Raw genomic sequence first — 23,815 nt, 5'->3', positions numbered from 1 at the left:
TGGGAGCAGGGGGAGGGACATCGAGCTGGGATTTCATGTCTGGTGCAGAATTTCGTAAGAAAACAACCGGAGAGTGGGTACCTTGTTCACACCTTGGCTATTTGGCTGCCCTGGCTGTAAGAGGAAAGTGCCTGACAGAGAAGCTTTGGTGTGATTTTTCTCAGGAGGTGCTGACTACTACTCAGCTAAGCTGGTGAGTGGGTGGTGAGCATTGGTTAAGCCAACAGAGGAAGCCTTGGCCATTTTCTGCCCCCAGCGCTTAAATAATAAATTGTGTGAGCTGTGGGAAAGCCCATACTGGAAGGGACCTCCTTTTCACTGCCCATTTTATGTGGGGATGGCAATGGGCAGGAAAAGGGAGGTTCCTTCCAGCCCTGCCGCCTTGTGCAGGGCCAGGGGGGGAGTTCTCCTGATTTCTGGAAGGTGTTTTAAAGTTCTGAAAGAAAAGACTTCTTTAGCAGAGGGGAAATGTGATACCCTAGGAATAAAATAGCTGTAAAGGAGATCATCTTATAAAATGTAAAACAATATAACAGAATATCCAAGTTCAGGGGTTGGGAGTATAGTGGTGGCTTTTAAGGATTTTAAATGACCAAGTGGCTGGTTCCAGCACTTAAGCACCAGTCCTCTCTTGAAAAATTGATTGATCTTAAGTTATCAGAATGTAATATAAAAAGATGAAGACTTGCAGCATATCTCAGGTCATTAGGGATGGAGTGGATGTCACAGTTGTTTTATTTCCAGCATGTGCTTTGTAATTTATAGATGACAGAGATGGAAAAAGGGTTCTGTGGGGAAGTAAAGGAGGAAACAGAAATCATAGTGTACCTGAGGGCTGCAGTGAGGCTCCTGAAATGATACAGAAGAGCAGATCTCAAGTAAGCCCGTCTGGACCTAATGAGGAAGAGGGTTTTGTCTTGCACCTGTAACAGTGGTTTCTTTGGGCAAAAGCTACCTTGGCTTAGAGGTTTTCATAACTCTCCTCCTATTGATTTGGGTTGTGTTTCAATTTCTATATGCCATGGAAAGGCATATGGCCCTTAGCTCTCAGGGCTGTCCAAGGTCAATGTTATTGAGACTGTGGTTTATGGCAGTGAATATTGAGGAAAATTGTTTTACTGTGCTTATTTATTTTATTTTAATATTAAGTGGAGCTAACTGAATTGCACTTTGCTAATTCAATCTTTATTTAATTGTTGATAACTAGAAGCAAATATGAATGGTTGTAGAAAGGTTTTTTATAAAATACTTGCATTATGGATCAAATTGTGTTTCCTCTGTCCCTGAAGTTTTTTTTGTTTTCCAGTCTTTAAAATTTTGCATTATGATTGCGTGTGACATACTTACAAAAGTTCTCACCAAGGAACACTTCATCACTTAGAAATGCCAGATTAAAAATTTTGCAATTAAAGAAGAAGAAAAGCACTGCAATAGCAAAATCTATTTCCAGCTGCTTCTGCATAGAAACAACGTCATATGCAGCACATCAAAATGCTTCCAGTCTTACCTGTGGTTTGTAAATGCAGGAAGAAGCTCCATGTAGGAAGAAGGAAGGTGTCTGGATGGTTCTTACTATCAACACTAGACATAGGTAGTGGGAGGGCTTTTCTAAAGGGTGCCCGTTCGTTCTTTTTATGATAGAGAGAAGTAATGCAAGAGCGTAAAAAATTGTTGCACAGAAGATGCTGGAGTCCAGGGCCTTTGAAATTACAAGGCAACTGAATGTTTTCAACCTATTATTTAGCTTAGTATTGGGGGCTTGAACATCGTAAAATGCTGGGACGTGGGGAGGGTGTCCTGCTGTGGTGCTTTGTAACCTGAATCAGAGTAGTGAATCTGTGTAAGGGCTGTATACAGAAGAGAAAGCGGGGAAAAATCTGAAATAAAGGTGTGTACTAGTGACCCATTTATGTGTAACGTAGATGCAGAGAAGGAGAAACCCCTTTGGGGTTATATGCCTCATTGAGTTACGAATGAATGTATGTGGGGTCCGGTGCCATGGAGGGGACTTTGTATCAGTGAAATGCTGCTGCTCACTGTTTCCTATTTTTACAGCTCAGAGCAGGCTTAAATAATACAGTAGTTAGGTTTTCTGGTATTCAGTGCTTTACAGCACTAGGATTTTTTGTTGTTGGGAATTGTGCAGTGGTGAGAGGAATGGTGAGGAAGTTTTGCAGCCTGCCGGGGGCTGCCTCTGCTTAAGCGCTCTGTGTTGGACATCTCTCAGAAAACCATGAAGATCTGTTCTGCGACTCACTGGCTGCAAGAACAAGGGAGCTCTGTGTGCATACAGAAGAGGTGGCTGCTCTTCCGTAAGCAGCTCTGTGGTTAATGGAAATGGTAGGTTGCGATACAAAATAGTTGAGTGTGAGTACAGTCTCTGAATAAAGGGAATCCCATTCTGCACCACTGGTGACCACAACACAAGCTACTTCAGGTGACAAGAGCTGCATGTTGGGGTGACCAAGGCTCCTGATGCTGCCATTGGCAGTGTCTGACGAAGGGGAAACCCATCTCAGTGTCTTCTGAAATCTCACTTTTACTGGAGTAGCTGGGCTGTTTGCACATTGCAGACACAATTATAGCAATTGTTCATATTTATTTGTGCTCCGGGCATTAAAGCAGCTAAATTTGATTCATTCTTCCTTTACAAACAAAACAGTTCGCAGGGCTAGGACACTGCTTAAAGGTGATAGTTTTAGCTGCTGGAAGAGGTAATGAATAAATTTGGTGTAGGCAAGAAATTTTGTTTTAATTTTCTGATAAACCTCCAAGCTATGTTGTTTCCTCTCTCACTCCAGAATTAGGAGCTGTTATCTCCGAGCTTCTCTTTCGAGCCTTGCCACTTCGTTTTGCCCTTTTGTTTTAGGCATGTTTTTGTCAGTTTTAAAATGAGGATACTTAACTATCATTCAGAGAGGGCTTGTTCATTGTTACCTCTGAAAGGGAAACTTCTGATTATTGGAACAGCTCTCCAATAGCTAAATAAGTGTTTCTATTAGAAGGGTCCTCTCTAACTTAGAAAGGGAAATTTGAATGAAGCGCTCCGTTGTGCCATCTTGTGGTGTCCCCTGTCTTGTTCAGTAAATTGATTTGAAAAGTGCTTCTCTTCTCTTGAAACACAGATTTACTGCCAGCAGTTCTGATATCTGACCCCACTGGTTTTTTGTAAAAACTCATTTCAGTTAAAGGCTTTTCCCCATACCACCTTTTTCCATCCAGAAAACGTGGGAAATGGTGGCCCGTAACAGATGAGGCTTGAGTTTTTGATGCGGTAGGACGGCAGTAAGGATGAGTGAAAAGCCGTGCTCTGCACAGCGTGCTGCTGGCAGGGCCCAGGCAGGCAGGCTCTCTGTCCGCAGGTCCAGCGAGGGGACATTGTTGAGGAACCTGTGGTTGGCTTCAGGAATGATCACAAAGAAACCAGTCCTGCAGAACTTGTTCCCTTCTTGGGCAGGAGAGAGCCATACTGATGCAGATAAGAGCTTCCCTCACTGCTGAGGGGTGTGTTTTGTGTAGGCGTTTGACCGCACAGGCTCCGGCAACTTAGTCAAGCCTGGGAATGTGTTCAATTTGGCTAAGGTCAGCTCAGGGAGGGAGGAATTCTGGTTTTTGTGTGTGAATGCCAAGAACTGAATTGCACTAACCCTTTCCCGGAGGATGTGCCAAGCTACAAAAGACTGTATTAGTGTTGGTGTACAAATAAGGAGGCATTTAGAACATGAGTGAATAAGGTTTGTCAATGATTTTATCATAGATGACACTTTAAAAGTAGCCAAGACCAAATCAGCAAGGTCAGTATGGGAAGCCATATGAGGAGCAACTAAAGTCACTTGGTCTGTTCAGCCTGGAGAAGAGGAGACTGAGGGGAGACCTCATGGGGCTCCAGCTTCCTCACCAGGGCAGGAGGAGGGGCAGGGCTGAGCTCTTCTCTCTGGTGACCAGTGACAGAACCCGAGGGAACGGCAGGAAGATGTGCCAGGGGAGGTTCAGGTTGGACATGAGGAAAAGGTTCTTCCCCCAGAGGGTGGTGGAGCACTGGAACAGGCTCCCCAGGGAGGTGTCACGGCCCCAAGCCTGACAGTGTTCAAGCAGAGACTGGACAAGGCCTCAGACACATGGTGTGACCTGTGGGGTTGTCCTGTGCAGGGACAGGAGTTGGACTTGATGATCCTTGTGGGTCCCTTCCAACTCAGGACATTCTGTGATTCTACGATTCTATGAAATTCAACCTTGGACAACTGAGAGGGCTGTGGGTGAAGGTGGTGGTGATGCAAGCCCTTTGGTCAGGGCTGCACTGGGCTGCTTTGCTGGTGTCAGTGCTCTGCAGAGAAACCCACTGTACGCCAAGTGACACCACCATTTCAGAAGTAGCATACATGTTCCTTTTGTGCCTGAGCTAATTAGCCCTCCAAAAAGACCTCTGGGATGCCAGCTACCCTCTTTGTGTAGGGAGGCTCAGTGCTTTTAACAGACGCCGCCCCGCTTGAAACCAGCTCTAATATCTCTAACTTGGTGCTGAAAGGGGCCTTTTATCTAATCGAACTCCAGTCGCTTCAGGATGGAGCATTTGCAACATCAGGCATGCGACCCAGGAAATGAACGGTCGATCCTACAGGGACCGAGAGAGACTGGATGCTCTGACGTGTATTGATTCATCTGCATGTTAACAAAACAAAAACTGTATTAGTACTGCTGCTTTACCTCATGTTATTATGTGTACATTAGATATTGAATCAGTGGCGTAATGGAAAGCTTGTGATAGAAATCACAAAGCAACTAATAAGTATGAAAACTTAAAAAATAATAATGATATTTGGAATAACAATGGTAATGAATAATGATAAAAACAGGGCTGGTGTAACTAAGAGGTATATAAAGAAAAGTGGTTGTCTTTTGGACTTCAAAGAATTCTAAAAATTATGCATATCTAAATAAGAAAACCTGTTACAAATGCTTCTTTCCTCAAGTAAATGGTAATGGAGGAAACAGAAGCAGTTTGCTGATGAAATGGTAAATGCTGGAAGGAAAAGAAACTAAAGTGGAAGGAAAGGATCAGAGAGTGTATTTTAAGAGCTAAAGGTGCAACAGTTGATCAAAAAAGTACTAAGTTTGTATATATATATGTATATCTGTGTCAATCTTTTCAGCAAGAGAAAAAACTTTTGGTTTATCCGTGATTTTTTGATATTTCAGCAGAAGGAAGTTTCAAAACATATGTGCTAACAAGTGCAGTGAACATCATGCAGCTTCCTTGGGGCCCCTGAAGTGCTGGGGTGCTTTTATTTTGTTTTATATTTCATCATGGAGCTATGTACACTCACTATATTTTCCAGAACTCTTTATTCCTGGGCATTTTCAAAAGGGTAGTAGCAATTTTTTAAAGATTTCTTTCATTTGCTTGTGAATTTGAGACCACTTTAAATATAGATAAGGTGGCTTGTGGTCTGTCTGGCAAAATAGATGCAATTAGCACAGAACTGTGTTGCTCTAATGATCTTCCCAAGAGTGACTGCCAGGTAGGGTGACTGGGTTAACTCAGCACAACCCTGTTAATTTAACTTACAGTGCTTAAGTGGGTATTAAGGCTAGGATTTGACAATAAATCACAAAATTCATCTGTATGTTTATGTTTTGTTGATATACTCGCTGAGAATCTGTGTCCAAATTGATTTTATTTACTGAAACAAATTATTTATTCTGGTGAATAGAAGATGGCCTTGTAGGCCATGAGTCTCTGGAGAAATAACTTGCAGGATATGTTTTTGGTGAACATTTCCAAATTAATTTCCAAATTTAAACTTGATTCATATACATTGAGAGCAGTGTGGAGAGTGTAATGGAATTTAGAGTGATAAAGGTGTTAAGAAATCATCAGCTTGGATATCTGTGTGTGAGTAGGAGTCATTTAACATTCAAATGATAATCCTGTTTTGTGCTTGAAAAAAGGCAGAGTAAGAAGACAGACTGCAGCTACTGCAAACTCAATATAATTCTCCTTGATTGTTGTTGTCTCTTCCATGCAGTAGTAGACAGGTTATGTACCTCATATAAAATTCACTTGGATGTCCTTGCTGCCCTCACATCAGTCGCTTGCAAACCTTTTGGCTTACAGGTGTTCTTTACCCTGCATGTGTTATCTGTTGATGGGATCTTTTAACGTTATTAATGATTGAATGACACTTGTGACCGCACAAAGTGGTCATGGAGGAGCGGGGCTGTGACTCGGTTGAGCTGAACACAGGAACATTTTCTTACCAGAAAGTAAGGTAGGTTATGTATACCCTGTGCCCAGCTGATGTTCCCAGTGGGTTGTGAGCGAGGGGGCGCTTTGTTCAGAGCAGTGCCTGGATAAGGCTCGGATTCTCTGAATCTCTGTTTTTTAAAGTGGCTTTGACCATGACACACCTCCTCCTGTACTCAAGGTTCCCTGGGCACAAAATAACTGCAACGGTGTAAGAATCTTCTCCGTAAGATGCTTAAGAACTTCTAGAGAGTATCTGGTGGCTAGTTTTGCTTTTTAGTTTCTTTGTATGAAGAAATTAAAAACTGCAGGAAGTCTAGAATCTGCCTGTTCATAAACCCCAGCACTCCTGGATACTTCTGAAAGCTCTAGAGAGTTGTGCAATTAAGCACATACTTGTTATTCATGTCAGAGGAATGCAACAGAGACCTGGGGCTTCTTTCACAAGAATAGCTCTGTGCTTGAAACGGGACTTGAAGTGTGAAACCACCTCCGGTGCCTCTGCCTTTGGCACCAGCATCGTATTTCACAAGGAAAGGAATAGAGTGATCCCTTGTTTTAAGTAGTCTATGTTATATGTTCCGTTGCCCTTGCAAGTACTAACAACCTATTGACAGAGACGTGAGTGAGCTGGTATCTTAATAGCCACTATTTGCTTATGCGCTGCAGCCTTATCGAGAAGAAGGAGGTCACTGAAAACTGTTAATGTATTGCAGCTTATCCAACAAATCTTAAGTTGATTTGGGGTAGAGGCTACTGTGTTGCTAAAGGTGAACAAAAATGGTGATGTTAAAATGCAAATGTTGCACAAAATTTTGAAAAAATAATCAGAAAGCAGTAGACTAAGGCTGATCCTGTCAAAGGTCATGATACATGCTCATGGCTTTTAGCAGCTAAAATTGCGATAAATGCCAAACCTTCTCTTGGCCAATTCTGCCATTGTCAAAAAAAAAAAAAATCCAGTCCTGTTCTTGTCAATATGGGACGTTAATTTTGCAGTAATAATTGACCTTGTCTTCAACTGACTTTATGTAAAAAACAAACTCTTCGCTGTTTGTGACAAGTCTCAACTGTGAAAACTCTAGAAACCTCCCTGTTATTGGATAAGAGAGCTCAGGCTTTTTTGCACCATCTTATTGCTCAAGAGTACTTTCTTTACCGGCTGAGTGAAGGGTATCATCTTACAGCAGTCCTCTCCTTTGTATGTAAATATATCTTCTGAAGGGAAGTGGGTACTTCAGCTTGTTGGTTTTAGTCAGATCACTTTGGGATCACTGGTACATCTACCACAGAATGCACACTGACATGCTCTGTTAGAACATCCTTTTCTGACATAATTGTGTTACAGTCTTCTAGCTACCTGGTTTACATTTAATTTTGTTATTTGGACTGCTCATGTGTACTGTAATCATGTTAAAAGGACGCTGTCAATGCTGATAAAGTAGCTTGAACCTGTATGTGCAGGCAAATGTTTTATAGCATGACTGTGACATGATTTTCCTGTAGCCAGCTGTCCCACTGTGGTGGCAAACACAGGAACACTGATCTCTCTGATGTTGTAGGCCAGTACCTAGAAGGTAAATATGGAAAACAGCTCTTCCAAAGCTGTCTTTTTCCCTGACTGTCTCACTTCTGCGCCTGAGACATGGTGACCAGAAGCAGATCAGGAGAAGCTGTTGCAACTGCTCCACCTTCTGCTCTGGAGGCTTTTTGCTGGTGATGCTGATCACAGAATCACAGGATGGTTAAGGTTGGAAGGGACCTCGAAAGATCATCTAGTCCAACCCACCTGCTAAAGCAGGTTCACACACAGCAGATCGCACAGGACTGCGGGTTTCGAATGTGTCCAGAGAAGGAGACTCCACAACTTCTCTGGGCAGCCTGTTCCAGTGCTCTGTCACTCTCAAAGTAAAGAAGTTTCTCATATTTAGATGGAACCTCCTGTGCTTCAGTCTGTGCCCATTGTCCTTCATCCTGTTTTTGGGCACCACTGAAAAGAGTCTGGTCCCATCCTCTTGACATCCACCCTTCAGATATTTGTGAGCATTGATAAGATCCCCGGGGGGGGTGCCTGGTCACCCACCCCTCTTCGGAGCTGGGCAGCTTGTATGTGGGTGCTGTGATGCTGGGTAAGAGGGGCACTCCGATAGCAAAACTTTTCTTGTGAGCACACAGGGGTGTGACCGAGGGCGTGTGACCCTCCCCAAAGGCTCCCAGGAGAGGGATGTGCACCCACTGCGGGGGCTTCCCTAGGGCCAGGGAGGAACAGGCTCCCCAGGGAGGTGTCACGGCCCCAAGCCTGACAGTGTTCAAGCAGAGACTGGACAAGGCCTCAGACACATGGTGTGACCTGTGGGGTTGTCACATGCAGGGACAGGAGTTGGACTCGATGGTCCTTGTGGGTTCCTCCCAATTCAGGACATTCTATGATTCTATGACTAGATCTAATCACATCAGCCCTGAAACGCTCTGCTAACATCCGACACTAGCACAGCATTCACACTCTTAGGTTTTAGCAAGATGTGGTCCAGCTGAGATACCACAAATCCCATCTCTGAAGTGTTTGAACAGTGTCCGGAGCTGGGTGCTCTGTTCACTTCTCAGGCTGGTTCTCCCTCTCTCACCGAGGAACACGTCTTGTGTCAACCTGCTCACTTGGATACTTACTGAGCAGAACTGGGTTCAGGAGGTCCCAGCTGTGTGAAAAACTCTGCGGGATTTGGATCCAGATGTTTGAATTAAGTTCATTTGAGTTTTTTGTATGGAAAGAGATGGTGCCAACAGTAGCTAATTCCATGGGCAGGTAAATAAAAAAGCAATACATTAATTTTGCAAAATAAGTCGTTCCTTTTGCAAAGCATAAAATGTCTGAGTGGGACGTGCTACTGTAGATTGGAGTGGTGGTTTTGTATGTCATTATATTTTGATTGGCAATAACTTCTGAAATATTTTTTTGTTGTGTTTTCTCCCCGGAGTCACTGGTCTCACTGATCTAATCCTGTTTTTCCATTGTCCTTGCTGGAGAAGGATTGCAGGTGGTGTCAATGAGAAGTCTTTGCACTGTTACTCTAGAAATGCACCAAGTGTGTCCAAAAGAAAATGTTTGCTTATGATTTCTCGTATTACTAGTAATATCATGTTTACCTTGCATTTCTTGGTAATATTTAAGTACATCACATGTTTCTGGTAGGACTTCTTATCTTTGCTTCTTTTTAAAATGTCGCTAAAATTGCTATTAGATGTTCTTGAGAGATCGATTAAATAAATTTCTTTGGTTTGATGCTTATAGCTGATCAGATTGCAGTAGTCCTGTCACTGTGCTCTGCTGGATCTTAGCTCAGTTTTGCTTTCTTCAGTATATGACAGCAAAGGGAATCAACTCTCACTCTACTAGAGGCTTTTTCCCTCTGTTTTCAGGAATTTCATGAAAAATAATCTTTAATAATATCCTGATAAATTAAATATTTCATACAAATTGTTTTCTTTTTTTTTTTTTCAATAGGTGTTGGCATCGTGTCGGGCATTTCTTTTAACATCTCGGATTCCCACCAAGGTAAAGCCACTGTGTTTCTGTAAATATTCAATATTATTAGATACAAATGTAAGTTGCATAAACTTAGCATATTTTAGTTCTGTGTATCTGTTTTAAAAAAAGTGATTGAGGAATGGTATGTTGCATGATGTTGAACAGTGCTTCCATTAGTGTCTGTCTTAAATGGATGTCACTTTATATATACTGTTTCAGAGGAATGTTAATTTCTAGAAACACAGGTGGATGAAGAATTATGTTGGAAAGAGCAGCTTGAAAAACTATGAGATGAACCTGATGGCCTTTGTAGTGGGACATTTTATGTCCAAACAAGCTGCTCATGTTATTCCCTTTAGTGTTTCTAGTGTCAAAAAGGAATATATTTGATTTGGAAAAAGAAATTATGTTGAGTTATATTCAATTCTGCTGTTTTCTGATTATTTCTGTGGTTCATTTTAAAAAGCATCTTGTCAACCTGCCTTGCCGATGCGGTGAATTATTTTTTCTATTCCTGCGATGATCTGTAATAATTGTTGTAGCAGCAGAGAAAGATAATTTCCACATGAAAGAAAATGACTGGTGTGGAAGAACATCTCTTGTCCAACTTGGACTCAGTGAATGGGAATTGGGCATATGTTCTGTTTTGTTGTGTTTTACACATACATATGAATGGGTGTATCTGTATATATATGCTTTATAGAAGAAACAGGATCAATAAATGGAACAATATCAGATTTTCAGTTATGGTCACTGGTAAATGTGACTGTCCCTTACGTATAATATGAAGATGCTGACTGGTAGGTAGGATGACTAATTTGAATTTCTGCTGAAGTTTATTTCCCTCAGCTGATCACCCTGTCCCTGCAGCACAGATATCTTTGGTTGTCTGTTGGCTTTTGGATCACTGCAGTGTGCAGCCTGTTTTTATACTGGGGTTTGGTGAGTGGTTGCACGGAAACATAGAGCCAGTTGATAAACAGCTCAGACATCAGTGCAATGGCAGCATGATGGACAGGTGATGATGGTGATCTTGTTAAGCAATAGCAAAGCCATTGTAATTCATCAAAAAGCACTTGAAGGCTGGAGCTTGCTGTACTGAGGAATAGCTGTGCTTTCAGTTTAGCATTACAGACATTTGTCAAAACTCCTTTTGTTAAATGGGATTTTTCGGCTTATTTTTGTTTTCTTGGAAATCTAGAATGTTTATGCTCTACTAAGAAAATTTTTACTATAGTGATAACAAGTGGAATAAACGTGATTAGAAGAAACTGCATCTGCTCATGGTTTATGTCAAAATTAAACTTTTTATAGCCAAACAATTATTTGGATAGTTGAAAATGCATTTATTTTCTAGTAGGATTAGTGAAACTTACTGAATTTTCTAAAGTCTGTAATATTTTCAAAAGCTGCTCAGAAGCTTTCTGAGCCCAAGAACTTCCGTATAGCTGGCACACAGTAACTGCAAGCAAGGCAGCTGAGAACATGCAGCAAAGACACTTTGTTCCTCCAGGGACCTCTCACAAAATTGAGTGTGCTGAGAAATGGCCAGTTCTGAGTGACTTATTACTACATCTGATTCCAAGCTTCACTTTTCCTTAAACAATGCTGTTGAGATGTATCCACTAAACAATGATCAAGTTAAAAGGAATAAAGGTTGATTAACTAAAATAGTAATTCACACAAATATTCTTAGAGCAACGATATTACAGTGGCCACCTCATAACACTCAGGTCCAATCGGTTCTCTTCCACTAATCTGGGTGGATTGATAGGAAAGAAATGCTGTACTTAAATCCCTAATAATACAGTCTAGATAAAACACAATTGCAACATTACTAAATGTTGGATCTGTCATCAAGCCCATCGATAAGTGTATGAAATAATTGTGCGAGTGTAGTTTAGGTTTGCGAATGTATGTCTAGTGCAAACTTTCAGTAAGTTTTGACTGAAAAAATTGGAAACTGTGAAATTAGCTGGCCTGATAACTGCAGGGTCCCTCATAGCCTTTTAAGAGGATTTTTTAAAAATACAATTTTAGGTAGTAAATGAGATCACATTTTTTAAGGCCCTGTAAAAATATTTCATAGTTTCAGCTAGATGATGTTCAGAACGTATTGCTCCAAAGCAAGGACGGTAAATCTATGTTTTTAAGTAGAAAAATAAACCAAAGATGAACTATAGCGATGTTGCCACATTTCCTGGTATTTGTTAATTCTATTCAAGAGGATTTTTGCAGAATGAAATCTCGAGTCTGGATCTGTGTAAACTTTTCTCTGGAGTAGAAAAGTATTTTTAATCATGTGTACATATATGCCTATGTTTGCACATGCAAAGTAGTTAGCAAAGGCAGGACCTTCAATCTAATAGGTAAATACTTCGCAAAATAGGAGGGATTTCAATCACGGAAACTTTTCCTTAAAACTTCATTGTGATTTGGATAAACAAATGTTAGGTAGTCTCATATGTTTGTTTAATTTGACTAGCACTGGAGAAAAAGAGCTTTTCACTTCTGTATGTGCAGTCTGGCTCACTCCAATAGTCAACAATGGCCGCTATGGATTTTTTTTTTTGTTGTCGTTTTCTTTCTGAATGAATGGCAGAGGCCCATGTCCTCTAATCAAAAAGGATTACCAGTTTTAGCTTAGAAATAAGACACTGAAGAGGCCTGAAGAGAAGTGAATGTGTTACCCTTGGAAAAATGTGAGGTGCCGATGCGGGCGCTGGGAAGATGCTTGTGTCGGTTCCACCTGTCCTGCCTGGGTTCCCTCTGCGCAATCACAGAATGGTTGGGGTTGGAAGGGACCTCTGGAGATCATCTAGTCCAACCCACCTGCTAAAGCAGGTTCACCCAGAGCAGATGGCACAGGAATGTGTCCAGGCGAGTTTTGAATGTCTCCAGAGAAGGAGAGTCCACAGCCTCTCTGGGCAGCCTGTTCCAGTGCTCTGGCACCCTCAAAGTAAAGAAATTTTTCCTTATATTCAGATGGAATCTCCTGTGCTTCAGTCTGTGCCCGTTGCCCCTCATCTTATTGCTAGGCATCACTGAAAAGAGTCTGGTCACATCCTCTTGACACCCGCCCTTGAGATATTTATAAACATGATGAGATCTCCTCTCAGCCTTCTCTTCTCCAGACTTGCTTCTGCGGTGGCATCTCTGTGCTCTGAACCTGTCCATTTGCTGCAGGGTGCTGCCCCTGCAGTAGAAGGCATGAAAAAAAGCACGTGTTAAGACTCCTCAAAAACTTCAGAGTAAAGTTTGGTCGCTAATTTAGGTCTTTGGTGGAAAGTGGACTTTGCACAGGAGTGGCCGAGGAGTGCTTGTATCTTGTGAAGCTGTGGGATCATGAGGACAACTGAAGGGAAGAGGATTTAGAAAATAGACAACAAAGAACAAGCAGTAATAACATCTTCAGTCTTTCCTGCTGTGAGTGGATAATGTAGCTAAGTGCTTAAAAAAGGTCATTTGTGTCATTAAACCCCCCTAAATTTTAGTATTCTAAATCATAACTATTTTAACTAGAATTTTTCGGGCAGCTTCATCCTGTGGTAACACTGTTCATGACTACTTATAGATTTGCCAGGGAGACCTTGGCATTTAGGAGCTCTCCCTACTATCTCGCTGCTTTCTGGAAAACTGCTAGCTGGTTCTTATGGTTGGAAACTGCTACGTTCCTGACTTGTGTGCTGTTGCAGCCTTTATGGAGAGGGAGTCTGGAGAGCTGCTTCTGGGTTCTCAGCAGCCCAGGAGTCATTCAGGGTCGTCTTTTAAAAGCATTGCCACAAATACAGAAATAGAATAATGTGGTGTTTGTCAGTCAGCCTGGCAGCACCTTGACTATGAATCTAGGGTAAGATAAAGTACAGGAAACTGTGCAATTCAAATAGACTACTCAGTTACAATGGTTTTAATGATAAATAAAAGGAAATGATGGTGCTAATGTCTTGCCTTGTAGTTATGATTCAGTCTAAGAGGTGTGTTTCTTTTTGGATATCATGGCTGTCAAGATGTTTGCCTCCATAGTTGTGAATTCCCATCTTAGCACACTCCCTGTAGCCCTAGATATGTCACTGGAGAAGAGGACTTTCCTGCCTTTTTTTGAGCTTCCATTTGGATTCAGTATGTTCACCCTTCTTCCCTGACTGTTGTCCAGATAACCCACTCAGACAAAGCTAATGTATTTCCTCTCATACTTTTAGACATGCTAAAGCAGTCTTGAATATTTATATATCTGTATCTGTCTATATATATGGTATTTTTATTTATATAGGTATATATAAAAAATTGTGTGTACATTTCCCTTCAGCTTCTGTGTAGTAAGATTTTTTTACATCTATGATCAGTGTAAGTAATGAAAGAGCAACATGTGATGCTGTGTTGTAATTAATGATTATTCAGTCACAAGAGTGCACATCAGTAGAGTATTGTGTAAATGATGCTTTTTACAACAAAATTTTATCATAAACTTTATTATAAGCTTATTTGCTTATAGCTTGCAGTAAAAGGTCAAATGTGGTGTTCCTGTAACCTCTAATAGCCATTTGAATCTGTAACAAGCAAATGTAAGTGTTCTTCTAGTGTAAAATGCAATCAGATCACAAATACTTTGTGTCAGTTCCAGAAACTGATGTAAAATAACAGTAACGTTGTTCGAGGTTTTCTTAACCTCATTGAAAAGTGTTAGTCTTTTTTAAAATACGATGTTTGCACTAATGTGGCTTTTCTTTTTTTTTTTTTTTTTTCCCCCCTAACTACAGTTAGAACTAACTTTCAGCTACTTGGAAATCCAAGGAGTAACTTCCAGTAAACCAGGTCAGGTGAGTGTATTTTAGGTAAAAGATACTTGTTTACTCATTGCTAAATCTGTTCCAGTCAAGAAGGTAATTGTCTAACATGTAGGTGTCCCCATCTGGTGAGCACACTGTACATTTGCATTCTTACATTCACGCTGCTTTAAAGTCTTAACAATAACGATAAGAATTTAAAGAGTCAGTTTTAGGAATGTGTTGTACAGGTGGGATGACCATAAGAAGTAGGTTTTTTTTTTCACCTAGTTCAATATGGTACAAGTTTTCATTTGTCTCATAAGTGAATATTCTTCTTGGAGATGAAAAAACAATGGCCGTTGGTATATAATCATCACCACAGAAGCTTGAATGGCTTCCGTGGTGTGTACCTTTATGATGAAGCCAAAGCCACTGCTTACATTGCAGGCAGAAATGGATTGCTTCCAACTATTCTTGGTGCTGTTACTGTATACAACACAAAATATATTTGACAGCAAGTTCTGTGCCCAAAAAAGTGAATGTCAAAGAGAAAGTGCTGAAAAGAAGAATGCCTTTAAATTTTTTTTTTATTCATAAGATAAACGTGTTGACACGATTTGACAGTCCAATTGTATCAAAGTCTTCATGTGTTTCATGTGTATTTGGCTTTTAAAGAGCTTTTCAAAAATAGGAGAGTCTGACACTTTCTTTGAATGCTGAATAGCTCTCATTGTGTTTAACATGCCAACTTTTTAACCTGGCCTTTGAAGCTTTCCTTAAAGGAAAAAAACCCACAAGATCCAGATGTTTACTATTTTAATGAGGAGACATTCAGTAAATTCTGTATATGTTTTTGTGGCTTTATTTAAGGGACTAAAATGCCATGGTAGCTAGTGTTAATTATTCCTGGAGGCACAGACAATCACTGTTGTAGCAGGGTTTACAAGGGATTTTCAGCAGCCTCTCTTAGCATACTATTTTCATGAAACATTTTTTAGGGCTTTGCATGTTTACATTCGTTTGTGTTTTAAATGTGTAAGGCTTATAGTTGAAGGCAGGCAGAATCGTAGATTATTGCCTGTGGGGCAAATGGTATTATGGCAGTTTTCCTGCAAACAGCGTGTTATATCCGTGATACCTGAAGGACGTAGTCGGTGCTTGGCATCTCGCAGAAAGCCATGAAGGGCTTCCCACTGTGACAGAAGTGAACAAATGGGCAAAGTAATGTAGGGAATTAATATTGGTGAGGATGAAAAACAGTAGTAACTTACCCACTGTCCTGGTTTTGTTAAAAAACAAGTTCTTCTTTTAGTGAATTTTGACACTCACTCATTAACAGAGTGACTCATTAAGATTCTCTTCAGAGAGTGACAACAACAGATCCAGGTAGAGGTTCAATTGGTGGGAAAAGGTGTGAAGATTCTTGATGTGCTTTTGGGCTAATACAGCCTCTTCAAGGGTTGTCCTGGTGATGACCCTGGGCATGAACTGGGAACCAGAAGAGCCCTGGGAACCAGTGTCAATAAAAAAAACATCCTCTGTAGCATACTATGCAGTGTCCTCTCTTGTACTGTCTATCTACACTTCTTATTCATTCCTAAAGTTAGGACCAAGCTTCTTACTGCGTTTGCACAGCTCCTCGTGTAAAAGAGTTTATGATTTGGGCAGCGCTAGATACTCACACTGGAGAAGACAGAAACATTACATTGCTACCTGTGATGTGTCAGTCATACAGTAATCTGATTTGACTCTGAACACTCAATATATGACAGAAATGGGTTGCAAAAGGCTTTATTTTCCCCACTAGCTGAAGCACGTATCCCCTAGACAGCGGGACAGTTATGTTAGCTGAGTTACTGCTTTCTCTGAACCAGGACAGTATATTACCGCAAGATTTTTGTAAATGGCATAGATCGAAGCATTAGAGCTTTTCCAGAGGATCACAACCATTAAAGGCTTTTACTTTTTACTGGAGGAAGCGGGCCCTGCTCGTTCAATAGTTGCCTGTCAGGCTGCGCTCGCTTCTCCTGGTGTTCTGGGACTTGTTTCAAAAGAGGACAATGCTGTGAGAAGTTCTTGGGTCTCGAGTGTCAGCTGAGGTCAAGATCCTTTGAAAAATCTTATTCCCGTGGGAAGCAGGACACTGTTAGGAAAAGCAAAGTTTGAGTACGGTGGTCTTGTACATTCAAGAAGAGCTTTGAGAAACTTTACCTGGAGCATTGTCGTGTAACGTCTTAAAGAATAACAGATTTCTTCCAGCATGCAAAGCACTTGGCTGGTATTCAAAATGCTCTCCTTTTTAAATGGACATGAATTACATGATACCCCGTTCTTGCCCTTATGCCCTCTTATTTATAGTTGATTATGGAAACTGAGAAATGCAGCATCTCCATGAAGATGGCGTCCTCGGAGGATGTGAACGAGGTGCTGGCGCACATCGGGACCTGCCTCAGGAAGATATTCCCTGGACTCTCGCCAGTGTAAGTGGCTTTTAGGGCACCTCTATCAGGAACAGGTTGCGCAGAAACGGTGGCAAGCCACCACCGCTTGTCTCCTGGTCTCCCCACCCTGACCTTAGAAATGCACTGAGGATATGAGAGAAACCTCAAGGCAAGTGCTAAGCTTCTGTCCAGGTGTATGGCAGAACCAGGAGGCAATGCAGAGCACAGAGAGGCTACATATGGTCTGTAGGGTCATGAGAGCCTTTGTTTTGAAGGGGTGATGCAGATATTTGGAGTCTGAGGTTTTCATTTTACCGTGTTGCTTCTGCAACCTCAGTATAGCTTAGGTTCTGGCTTTTCTTGTCATTTACACACCACACCCCCCCTCGCCTCACCCTATTTTTTTCCTCCAGAAGTAAAATCTGAGTTGAGAGAGGAGGGAAAAGTTCTGTTTACTTTCAGTGTTTGTGAAATGATGCACATGATTGGGAGCCTTGTTCTTCAAAACTGAGTCCTGAACAGTCTTGTCATTTACTTTCGATGGTTTAACTGGCTTCTTGGATCATATGTCTGATTTTCTAGCTTTTTTGTTCCGCTTTTTTCTGTGCTGCTCTTGCCTTTGGTTTTCTCCCGTATCCATGCCTCTAAATTTTATCATCTTACAGCAATTCTCAGTATTTTTTCTTCATTTTGTTTTCTTCTCTCTGTCCTTGCCTCATCTTCGTTACTCTCTACCAGATCATGCAACTCTACTGTTACTCTCTTTAGCTCCTGGTTTTCAGCTATATTAGAAAAAATGAAGTGTGCAAAAGAGTTTTCCTGGGCATGTTATTTTTTATAAGTGGAATTTTGTAATACGCATTAGATGTGAATGGTCAGGCTAAATTTACGTGTTTTATTTTGGGTACATGTCTTTATTATTTACCTTTCCTGTAGGCGGAGTAGGAAATGAAGTTCATAAACTCAGGCTGGCAGTTTTTTCTTTTTTTTTTCCTTTCCTTTTTTTTTTTTTTTCTTTTTTTCTTTTTTTTTTTCCCCCCAGTTTTCCTCTGTGGCAGTATTGTTAACTGCCTTGATGGAGATCAGGCTCTTCCTTCAAAAAGCATACATACAAGTGAATGTTTGTTAGCTGATTTGCCATAAAAACCTCAGTAATGATGTGAGAAATGCAGACAAAAAGAGTGGAGAGGGCTGGAAGGCTATGCATGTCTGTCGGAGTGTCTGTGAAGGCCTTGAGCTCCCTACATGTTTTTTCTGGGCTTTTTTGAGAATGTTGCTGGAGCATTTTGGGTAGCTGTACAGAGTGCTTACTTCTCAGAAAAGAAATTTCTTGCTCTCCTCTCAGATGGCACAGCTTTGCAAAATGAAGACATTGGAGTTGTGCAGATGATATAAGACCAGAACAGGCAAGAAGGGGGAAAGAAGTTTCACCCTTTAATATCTCTTATTAATTCTTCCCCCCATATTTTATAGAATTCTGCAGTTCATGAGGAATCTTGTCATTCAGAAGAACAGATAATTTCATGTCTTAAAAGGCAGGAAGAGATTGTGTTCCTGTCTAAGGGAAGGGGACAAAGCACACTACCGAATTACAAAGATTGGAGCTGGGTACCTTGAGTGCAGCCGAGAGGCCACATGTAGCTGCTGAGTACCCTCTGTGGCTCTTTACACTATAGTGCTTTTACTGCATAAAAGTAACGTATGAACAGCAGTGGTTTCAGGGTAACCAATAATACCATATCTCTCCCTTGTGTTAGATGAAGTCCACAAGTCTGCTCAGCTTGAGTGATCTTGTCACAGAATAGGGCTTAGTTGCTCCAGTAGTCACAGGGTTAATCATTAGAAAGAAAACCGAGACAGATAAATGTTACTCCTGCAGGGCTGCATTACCATGTGTGTGACATCTAGGTAGAGAAGTGAGTTGTATTAAAGCTGTTAGTCCTTCCTATACACTCATTTAAAATTGTACTTGAAATAAAGAAGATTTGTGAGTTTAAAAATGACTTTTGAAGTCATGAATGACTTTTCCCCCCCCCCCCCTCTTTGCATCTAGGAGGATTCTGAAAAAAGTAACTATGGAGCCTTCAGACAGACTGGCTAATCTCCAGGCCCTGTGGGACAGCCAGACAGTGGCAGAACTTGGACCTTGTGGTAAGAATGAATTTAAAGGCTCAAATATAAAAAGGCTGGAATTGCAGTGTCAGGAAGTTTAATTCTATTTCTGGCAGAGGCTCGTAAAGGTGTAATTAGTTTTAAGGTGTAATTAGTATGGAGCAGACTCCTGATTGGTTAGGTGAAGGCACTATATTAAGCTTCCTTGCAACCTACCAGGCAAAGATAGGATGTCTCAGTTTCTTTCAGCAGCACAATGGACACCCTTTTGAGAGAAAAAGAGAGTGAGTTTTGAAAGACTAGATCTTTAAGATATAGTATAAGTATTAAGATAAAGTATAAGTATTAAAATATGCTTTTGGATGTTTATTTGGTTTTTTTTACTATTATGTTAAATACTCTCTTGGGTTGCTTTTAGGAGGCTTTTCGCAGATGTATGCCTGTGTTTGTGACTGGCTTGGATTTCCCTATAGAGAAGAAGTACAGTGGGTAAGTACATGTCTTGTTCTGGAGCTCTTTTCAGCTAACTGTACAAATGATGAAAGAACAGGTAAATCATAGTACTTCAAAAAAACAAAACAAAACAAAAGAAAACAAAACAAAACCAACAACAAACTAACAAAAAACCTCACCAAACGCAGTTCTCTAAGGATGTGTTCGGTTATATATGTTTAACAGGATGTCGATACGATTTATCTGACACAAGATACCAGAGAGTTGAACTTGCAAGACTTCAGCCACCTTGACCACAGGTAAACAATATGCAGTAATCACTCTAATATTTTGCAAACTTTCCTTATTCCCCCTTGCACTAGAGTTCACCTGCCCTTGCTAAAGTGGGTTAGTCCCATAGCTATTGCTTAAATGTGTAGACCTCTCAAATGGCTATCTGTAGCATTTGTAGTTTTCAGAACAAAGCTGCTGGTTTTGCATGAAAGCCCCATGGAGAGCACATGTCATTGAAGAGCCTGAGAAGATAAATATATTTTGCTATTGGAAGCAATCCAAAAAGTTGGCAGATAGATACTTTTCCTGTGATGGCGGATATAAGAGCTCAAATTCAGCACAGAAAACATGCAACTACATCTGGTGGGAAATGCATAAAAGGAAATTATGCAGTCTTTAGTTATGCAGAGTCTTTTTCTCATGGAGTACACAGTAGAGATTATTTTTGTCAGCAAGTCAGTAAATGGTTAAGTTGTTCAACTGAATCCCAGCCAGTAGTTTCTCCACTTAGAAGAGTTGCTATCAAAAATGTGTACTTTCAGAAAGGAACTAATTGATGGTAACTTTACTATGAGACACTGAAACTTAGCTAAATGTTGTATTTGGTTTACTGAATTTAGCTGGCAGAGAAAATTGAATTCTAGGAAAGTTGAATCTGAAGATATTTATGTAGGAGGATATGGGAGGGAGTCTTAACTAAAATCTGTCATTATACAAGGAAAATGACAAATTTAAGAAACTGTAAATAAGATGGAGAAAGCATTTGTTTCTTTCGGAAAGCCCAGTGGAAGAATTAAGAATCTTTCAGAGATACAATGTTAAAATATTACAACAGGAAGGCTGAACTTGGAGGTAGGTAAATAAGAGTATTTTGCCACAGAATGCTTTGAAACTTTGAGCTATCTAGTATGCAAACTCACGAAAATACCTGCTCAAATACTTAGCTTCTGTGATGGGCTTTCACAGTCTGCACTGAATCCCATGGCAATGTTATTAAGCTGTACCTGTGTTGACTAATTCAGAGGTAACTCAAACAAGAATGTTTTCAACATGTTGCAAGGTGGGAGTGCTGAGAAGACTGTGGGGCATTCTTGAGAAAGTGACTTACAGATACCCAGGTTCAATAAAAATTAAATGTTTGAACAGTTTATTAGGAGTGAAAAATATTACTTACTAGGAAAGAGGAGCTAGAACAAGTGTTTTAGAGATTTAGAATATCTCAGCTGGTTCAAATGAGTTGGCTTTCAGAAAACAGAATGATGAGTTTGTTGCTTTATAAAGATTTTCATTGAAGTATACCTCACAAAATTGACATCACTGAGGAAGTATGTATGTGTTGTTAACGAAAGTATTTATTAAATATCTCAAGATTGTGTAAGTCCAAAGGTTTAAAACAATTTTGGAGACATTTACATGCTGTAGAATCTGTCTTGTGATGAGAGTTTCTACATGTTGAAGACTGAACTGAGAATAAGGTTTTGGATTGAAATTCCAAGAAAATTAAATTTTTTTTAGGAAGCCAAAAGCTTATGTTATTCATTAAAAATATGAATTAGGATCCGAGATCCCAGTCAATTCAATAATGTATACAAGTGGTTTGTGATATATTTAGCACGGTGAGGATGCTATACAATATGCCATCATGCTTTGTATTTTGAGAGGCTGTTGTATATCTTGTCTGCCTACTTTTTGGGATTGCTGAAACTATATACTTCATGTTGTGGAGTAGCTCTGAAGCAAGACAGGATGGGTAAACCAGTTCTCTAGGTACAGGGCTCTGCATTGCAAAAATAAACAATTTATGTTTTTCCTCATAAAGCATTTCTGTTAGAGGTCAACATAAGATGGCATGAATTATAGATGAATTTAAGTTCCCAGGGCGTCTGTCACTTGGAGTGCATAGCATGACTTGCCACGTGGGAACGTGACTTCTGAGGTTTTATCTGAAGTTTTGTTGTGCTGCAAACCGTATAATTGTTTAAGAACAAAAAAGAAGACTCAAAGTGAACAGGTCTTATTTAACTCAGCTGGTTTTTCATCTGTGTAGCGTATGTTTTAGCATATTTGGGCATTCAAAAAATTGACAGAAAAGCATGATTGGTTAGATTTTTTTTCTTTGTGTTATTTACATTTCTTGCCATCTTAAATACACTGGGGGACACAGATGTTGAGAAAAAGTGAAGGTATTAGATAAGCTTGAATGTTGTTGAAGCTTGGTGAGATTTTCTGCATTCCAGGAGAACTGAATCTGTTTTCATTTTAAGATGACACAGATTTACATTTCGTAAATGTTACTTTATTCTGGTTGGTAACTTAGTAAAAAACCTAATTACTATAAGCAACTCAATATAACTCAATCAGGAAAAAGTTAGGAGAAGGCCCGTCTTTTGGAAATGGTTGTTAGCGTTCTTTCATACCATATTGCAAAAGAATTCAGGTAATTGTTAGTACCACATCTAGAATTTAATAGAATAAAATGAATAAAGCAATATCTAATTTTGAAAAGAGAAACTCAATAACAAGTGCATTGATGTTAGACAAACTCAAAGGAAGAGAAGCAAAAGTCTTAAAGGAACCTCATTGGCCAGAAGCACCTTCAAAAACCTGAAGAAAATGAAAGACTAAATTTTATAGCTTATAGTTTCTAGATGATAAGGCTACTGCAGAATGGGCAGGGGTTCTGCTGTCTTCAGGCATGTGGGAAGGAAGGGATTGGGGGGTGCTACTGAAGGGTGCCAGTATCTGTGCATGTCTAGGGTTCGAGCAAACAGGCCTTGGGTGCTGCAGAAGACTAAACTATTTAAAGACCGAGAATTTGCAAATCAGCTCGGTTGATTTGTTCTAAAATGTTCCTGTCCTGCTGCAGCAGCAATGTTTATTTAACTTCTTGAAAGCCTGAGGGTTTTCTCACTAGCTCTGAGCACTCCGTGTCCTCCGTCCTTCAGTCTAAGGCCTGAGGAGAGTGGAGACAGAGATGGCCATAGGCCCAGAAGTTCCTGAGCTCTTGACAGCCTTCCCAGCTGATGTACCAGCTCCCTGTTAAATGCTTGCAGCCAGTGATCCATGCTCGTTGTCCCTCTGTTCCTTTGGAGGACCTGGGCTGCTGCTGACAGCTGAAATAAAGCTCTTGGTGGTGCCTTCTGCCTCTTTTGGGGGCGACGGTCTGCAGCATGAACAGGTCTGCTCCACCAGTGTGACGGTGGTACCATCAGCCTGTCCAGTGTTTGCCCTGTAGTGTTCATAACCAGCTGTGGCTGGCTGGTTACCACTGGGTGGATAAAACAAAACTACACCTGAAAAATTACTCATGTGGTCGTTCCACTTCCTTGCACTGGCAAGAGGGACATCAAAGCTGCTAATACATTACCTTCCTAACGATCATGCCGGGGAAGGCAAAGGAGGAACAGACCTCTGTGTGTGGACATTTCTTATTCTGTAACAAAGTTCCTGCCTGCCCAGCCTAAGGGGAAAGTACCTCTGGGTGGTTATTTTTCTCCTCATAGCATTTCACTAGTCGGTTACTGCTTCACATGGGGATAAAATTTGTGTAGGTAGGGACAAAACCAATGTGGTGGATAGAAATAAACCTCTACACTTCATGAAGCTGTTAAGACTCTGCTGTGTCGGTGGAAATGAATTCACCACAAGGCTTGATGTGTGCTGTGAGCAAGATGGAAAACAGGCTTAATCCTTGAAGGGCACCACAAGCTGGTTCCTCTGCAGGAGTGTGAAAATGGTCTATTTGCATGAGCTTCACAGTTGGTGGGCTACAGTCTTTTGCAGCAAAATGCCGCACCTTCATGCTGTTACCTTAGTGATGGGCTGGTACGTTCAAATTTAGCAACTGCAGTTCCCAATATAGCCCACTGAAGGCTTGTCCATGTGATGTTGCCTTGTCTCCTGGCTCTCCTACATGTTTAACAACCATCCTGAAGTCTCTGAACATTCGTGGAGGAAAAATGGAAGAGAGGAAGAAGGAAAAGAAGATCAGAGAAGGCTG

The 23,815-nt window shown here is 40.7% G+C and overlaps 1 protein-coding gene across 4 annotated transcripts in view; it reads left to right on the top strand.

Moving 5' to 3' along the window:
* CARMIL1 (capping protein regulator and myosin 1 linker 1) overlaps nucleotides 1-23,815 on the top strand; it is a 197,683-nt gene that overhangs the window by 73,141 nt on the left and 100,727 nt on the right. For all 4 annotated transcript variants that reach the window (XM_065629473.1, XM_065629472.1, XM_065629470.1 and 1 more), the window contains 6 exons: nucleotides 9,747-9,797; nucleotides 14,528-14,587; nucleotides 16,895-17,016; nucleotides 19,031-19,128; nucleotides 19,508-19,578; nucleotides 19,768-19,841. In XM_065629473.1, the coding sequence (XP_065485545.1) occupies nucleotides 9,747-9,797; nucleotides 14,528-14,587; nucleotides 16,895-17,016; nucleotides 19,031-19,128; nucleotides 19,508-19,578; nucleotides 19,768-19,841 (476 nt within the window). The remainder of the gene's footprint in view (nucleotides 1-9,746; nucleotides 9,798-14,527; nucleotides 14,588-16,894; nucleotides 17,017-19,030; nucleotides 19,129-19,507; nucleotides 19,579-19,767; nucleotides 19,842-23,815) is intronic.

This window comes from Caloenas nicobarica, chromosome 2 (genome assembly GCF_036013445.1).
Source record: "Caloenas nicobarica isolate bCalNic1 chromosome 2, bCalNic1.hap1, whole genome shotgun sequence".
Taxonomy (NCBI): Eukaryota; Metazoa; Chordata; class Aves; order Columbiformes; family Columbidae; genus Caloenas; species Caloenas nicobarica.
This window is presented reverse-complemented; position numbering and strand designations above follow the sequence as displayed.